Here is a 6161-nt window from a genome sequence, read left to right on the forward strand (position 1 = left end):
CTGATAGACTGAACAATGCCATGGAATTTAAAGGCTTATTTAAAGTTAATGAAGGCAGTTACAAAAAATAAAATTTGCTAATATACTTGTAAAAATACTGTTTCGTCTAGAAAAGGTTGATATTTGCATTTCTCGTCTTGAAGTTTTATTTCTATCCGAAAATATCGTTAGCTAGGGTACTCGACTTATGAAACAAGGTAGCTTAAACTTTAAGTACAAGCGTAAGAAAGGTATATTTAATTGGATATGCTGATGGCCAGGTTGATTTTTAGTTTCGTTCTACGTACATAACTTGCTCTGATCAGAAGTTAGTTATTTACACCTAACCATTTTCAACAGAAATTGTGTGCGTGTGAATTATTTTTATCGTCATATAGTCTAACTTTCATCAAACAAACAAAACTCCTTCCCCCCCCCCTTCTCCATAATCATACCTGTGACGACACATCCATAGGTAAAACATATCTTCGGACTTGACAACGAGTCAGCTCGGCGAGATGGTAAGGGTCTTCTTTTATTTTACCTAGTTCAGCCACGCATAACCCCTTGACCACCTCGCCATCGTTGTAACAGCACATATCTACCACCAAGTGACCAGAATCCTCGTAGGCGTTTATGTGGTGGAACACCAGAAAGGGAGACGTCGTGTAAATTACTGGCAGTCGTTCTCCAGTTTGCTTGTTGATAATGTGGAAATATACCTGTCAAAACGTGTAAAATTTAATTATATTACGAGTAAGATTAGTTTTAAAATGAATCTGTTAACATTTCGAAAGAAGTATTATATTTTACACCTGTGATATGAGACGGTTCTGCACCATGACCAACTACTGAAAGGAGTTTTAAATAATATTAACTTTCATCTATGATAACAAAAGGAGCGTGGCCCCTTACCAACAATATTAGGTTATACTTTTATTGCCAAGCAACATGATATAAAGGCTATGATTGGAACGTAGTTACCGAAACGCCTTGGCATCTATATATTAGAAGTTGTTATATAAGGAACCATTTCTTTTCTGTGTTTTTAGCTAGTTTGCCTCATTAAAAAGATGCGCACGCACGTGGATAAGGTAAGTAATAATACCCAGGTGCAGACTCTCAGGGTACATTTCGTATGGGTGCAAAATTTCAGGTTTCTAGGTTCTTTCCTCTTGGGGTTATGGCGGTCACACACACACACTTGTACTCCGATTTTAAATTTTAATGAAAACAATCTGCTTTAATTAATGGAGCCTAAGTTATAAATCAGAAAATAATATTTTCAATTTTATACATTTCATTTCAGAGGGAAGGTTACCTTTATAAACAAACCACATCCCGTAAAGGAGGAACAAAAGTATATAAGTTACACTTACATTAAAATGGGTTCAGAATACACGCACTAACAGTCATTTAGAATAATTCAACTTAACACCCAGCAAAGCTGGGTACTTTTGCTAGTTAGGTAGTGAAGATATTGCCAGATGCGAGTTTTTTTTTTTGTTTTTTTAACCCACTGTATAAATGACCTATATTACAAGAAAGTTTAATGTTCTGCTTTCAACTCAAAAACGCACATTACAGTGGAAATTATATTAATGGTTATAATACTTAAAATACCCTTAAATATTACTTACTATCGGTAATTTTACACTTACAAAGAACATTCTAAATTGACAGTTTAGAATGTCTATTTGGGATTCACATTGTAAGATAATATTTGGATTACGGTCGAAAACATCGTTAGTAGCAAGGGTTCCCAACCGCCCATTCAATGCCTACTCATTATACATTTTAAGTTTTGTGTATCGATGCATGAGTATGTCGGGTTTGCCTGTTAGACAAACGTAGTTTCTTTGATTTATAAGTTACACTTGCTGGTTTTTATCTTTGTGCTCGGCAGCTGGTTATAGAACTCAACTTATTAATAATGATGAAATCCAAGAGAGGTTGTGTTCGACTCAAATCAAACAAACATCTCTTAATTCATGACACTTAACTCTGAGCAACTGTTGCATTTTTAACTTAATTTTTAGTAATAGTAAAATGTGTTATTTTTACCTTTAGTTTTGGGTTCCACTCTAAGGCATCAATGTAAGCATCTCCTTTGATGTGAAGCCACAACAGGTGGCGAATTGACACAAAAAATGGTTGTTCAACGAATACCAGGTAGTTCTCGGTCATACCAAAACTGTGATAGTAACTGGGCTTGAAGCGGTACCTGGCGGGTATCGAACACACTATTGAAGCTGTTTCGAAAGGATTCACGTTCACGTCTGAGAAGATAAAATAACGAACCCAAAATGAAATGTTATGTTTTCAAAGTGAAATGTTTATGCACATTTCTTTACTATAAAAAAAAATGTGTACATTAAGGCCACACGCCCAACTCTTCTATACTTTTCATACGATTTTACTTGTGTGTGTTTACTGGATCCCGCATATTACAGGTATTAAACTACTGAGCATCCCTTGGTACGTACGATTACAAATTCAAATGCTTTGAAATTCTGTGTGTGTGTGTATATATGTAAGTGCAATTAATTAAACTTGTTAACATCCGTACAAACAGTCTTCAAATATTTCTGTAAATAATGTACACTTCTGTCAATGCAGTCTGTTCTAAAATCCCAGTAAAAATGGCGAAATTACATTTTTATGGGGAGTTATTTACATTGAGGGGAGATTTTTCTTGTGTTTATCAATTGAAATCTGTTATCCTACTACACCTGCAAGGCCAGTGACAGTCGAGACATTTGGCTGTAACTACTTTTTTTTTTGAGTACATTTTGGGACTTTTTTGAATTGAGGTGAGTTATTAGTATTTCATCTCTTATGTTAATGACAATCAAGAAACCCGAACTAAGTAAGTTTATTATATGAATAAGGCTGCACTAGTAACATGGTTAGTTTTGAAACTCTGTCCACTTGTTTTGGACGGAGCTAATAAGTTATTGATGAAATTCTACTTACTTAAGTGTCATGTGATGAACCACAGCTTCTAAACACTAAAATGACTGTTTGCGTTTTCTACATTGAAGTTAGGAGAATCTCAAACTTCTCTGTTATGATGAATGTGTGTTTCTTCATGTAAAAACAACACTCGAGCACTACAATATTATTCTCCACTTAAGTTGTCCTAAACGTAGTACTGAAACAGTGTTTTCATTTTGCGTTTTTTTATGTCGGGAGTCAAACTAAAAAAAAACCAAAAAAGAACCTCCTCGCCAGTATAAACACTGCTCCCAAATACTATAACAATGTTCGTTGTCTGCGCTGTCCAACGAACCCATCACAAGAACAGCACCCAAACACTAACAATGTTCGTTGTTAGTGTTTTCCACCAAACCTGAAGCACCATAGCAACGTTAATTGTTTGCGTTGTCCACCCAACCCCGCACAAGTACAGCACTCAAACATTGTACCAGTGTTCTACTGTTGGTGATTTAAAAATAATTAAAAAAAAACTCTTAGCATAGTACACAATTTGTTGACAAATCGATTTCGTCTAATGGCATGTGAATTAAATCTGTCATTTCAAATTAAGCCAATTTGTCACGTTTGATTACGGCTAATATGACTTAAAACAAATCGGCCATCCCAAAATAAGCCAGTCATATAAAGAAAATTTGTCACGTTCATTTACGCCTAATATGATGTGAAACAAATTAGTTATTTCAAAATAAGTTATTTTGTCACGTTTGGTTAAGGCTAATACATGTGAATTAATCGGTCATTTCAGGCTAAGTTGTCGCGTTGTATTAACCTAAATCAAATATGCGAAATTAATTGTTCAAAACTAACATATCACGTTTAGATTATGATGGATATGTATGTTTGGGGAAAAAAAATGTTCGATTAACGGTCAGTTATTTCTGTAATATAACTTTGACCATTAATTTTTTTTAAACAGATTTTGAAATAAAGATTTCAACATTATCAATCGCCTAACATTGAATTATGTCTGATAGCTGCGAGTCTTAGTTTACTAGCTCGTTTACTCGCGCAAGGAGCTCTATTTGCCTCGCTATCTTAAGGTGGAGGTCGAAACGGTGTCAATGTGCGTTATTCTTAAGCAGTAAGGCAGTAGCAAGAGGGAAAATGGAAACGTCATGCTCGTGATAATTAATAAAATAAATGGTTTTAGAATTCCTCTAGGTATACCCAAGACCATTTGAAAGGTTAAGTGATCAAAGATTGTGAATTGAAAAATTTTAGTCACGGACAGACACAAGCAGTTTTGTAGCCTAAATTACACCTAGTGGTCAGGGCACGCGACTAGCTACCTAGGTTCGAATCCTGTCACCGAAAATGCTCGCCCTTTCAGATGCGGGAGCGTCATAATGTGATTGTCAATATCACTATTCGTTGGTAAAGAATACCCCATGAATTGGCGGTGGGTGATGTTTACTAGATGCTTTACCTCTAGTGTATCACTTCAAAATTAGGAACAGCTAGCGCAAATAGCCATAAGTTTTGCGCGAAATTCAAAAGAAATAAACAATTATAGACTACCTGAGGCGGGTGATGTTTTCACAATATTATACGTTGGTCCACATAAGCTGAATCCGCTTCCCATGTTGTAATAGGTTCCATCTCTGTCGAAGTGGGGATGTGCCGTCGCTGTGTTTATAGCAAGGTACTTGCTTAGGTCAACCTTGAATCATAACATATTCCAAACCAAATGAAATGTATCTTTTCAAATAGACTTTAATTTAAATTTGTATATAAACTTTAAACTTCAAAGATACATTAATACGATACTTATTATTATAATACGCACAAACTAACTTTAATTTATACACATTAATGCAAATAATTCCTATCGGCATCATTTGTTATTATAACGATGACGTCAGTCTTTATGATAGTTCATAAGCTCTGAAGATCTCGCTGTTGGTGTTGCTAAATCTCTTCTATCGACTTAGAAGCTCCAAAATACTATTCTGAAAATTATTCTACATATAACTAACATTATCCACGGCAGAAGTGTCTCTAGGTATTTAAAATATTCGGGGCTCGAGCCCATAGGTTTCCTACTCTGATTTTTCAAGACACCAACTATGTATTCGGGGCACGGGCCCAGTGTCCAGGTCCTAGCGATACCCGTGATCCACATACCTGAATTAATGTATAATTAAAGCTGGACATGCAGATTTGTTAAAATATATAACATAAATCGATAACAATGAAGTACTTTTGGTATTATCGAAATTAATATTTTTCTCACTCTGTCCATAGTTTCCAGTTTTTCAGGGTCTACTCTGTGTATGAAATTCGTTTCTGAGCACACATAAAACTGGTCTCCTAGTTGGATGATGTTGAGAAGATCGTTGTCGGTGAAATCTTCTATAATAAATTTAGACATAAATCTAAAAATAAAAGAAAAGATGTCAGTTTTGTGTAAAAACGGAATAAAAGATAAGCAAGTCAGATCAACTAAGATAAAGGATAATTTCGAAAACAACGCTGAACGATTATCATGTATTTAATACTTTGAAAGCGTGGTTTCCGTTGGTGGAATACAGTTAAACTATAAAAATAAAAAATTATGATATTAATTCTTATACTGGCCTTTGAAAGATAGTTTTACATGGATCAGGAAAACCCCTGGTGCCAAACTCCGTTACTACAATACGGTTCGCACTCATGTTGCGTTTGTACGCGTTGCTGTGCAAAAATCGGTTCATATATGTTACGTGTCCATCTCTTACACGGAATCTATGCATTAGAGCCATGCTGTCAAAAGCGTGGTTGAACTTGTCGGTGCCAATTTCCAAAAGACCTCCACCATTCCTGAGTAGACTACCTCGTAGCCATCTGGGGATTTCACCTGTAAATAAATATATTGAATAAGTTGTGCATCTCTTTCTAGCAATTTATAAAATTTCCAAACTTTTTTTTTTTATTTCGCTACTAACTGATAAGAAATCTTAAACAACTACCAAAGAATTACTTCTAAGCTTAGTCTTAACGAAATATTTGGGCTCATGTAGATCAGATAATTCTAAAATAATGCACAAAGCTACACAATGGGCTGTCTGTGCTGTGCCCACCACGAGAATCGAAAACTAGTTGTTAGCGTTATACATCTGCAGATTTTACACTGACTATGGTTTTGATAATATACGCCAATTTTAAACTCGAACATCTAAAATCTGCCCCCCCCACACCACACA

At 35.3% G+C, this 6161-nt stretch overlaps 1 protein-coding gene across 2 annotated transcripts in view; it reads right to left on the reverse strand.

Annotated features, from left to right (window-relative positions):
- Positions 1-6161, reverse strand: part of LOC106465040 (beta,beta-carotene 9',10'-oxygenase-like) — a 26664-nt gene that overhangs the window by 10039 nt on the left and 10464 nt on the right. For both annotated transcript variants that reach the window (XM_013925229.2, XM_022392854.1), the window contains 5 exons: positions 5557-5815; positions 5213-5354; positions 4498-4639; positions 2044-2258; positions 435-701 (listed from right to left, as the gene is read on the reverse strand). In XM_013925229.2, the coding sequence (XP_013780683.1) occupies positions 435-701; positions 2044-2258; positions 4498-4639; positions 5213-5354; positions 5557-5815 (1025 nt within the window). The remainder of the gene's footprint in view (positions 1-434; positions 702-2043; positions 2259-4497; positions 4640-5212; positions 5355-5556; positions 5816-6161) is intronic.

The sequence above is a fragment of the Limulus polyphemus genome, unplaced genomic scaffold (genome assembly GCF_000517525.1).
Source record: "Limulus polyphemus unplaced genomic scaffold, Limulus_polyphemus-2.1.2 Scaffold1815, whole genome shotgun sequence".
NCBI lineage: Eukaryota > Metazoa > Arthropoda > Merostomata > Xiphosura > Limulidae > Limulus > Limulus polyphemus.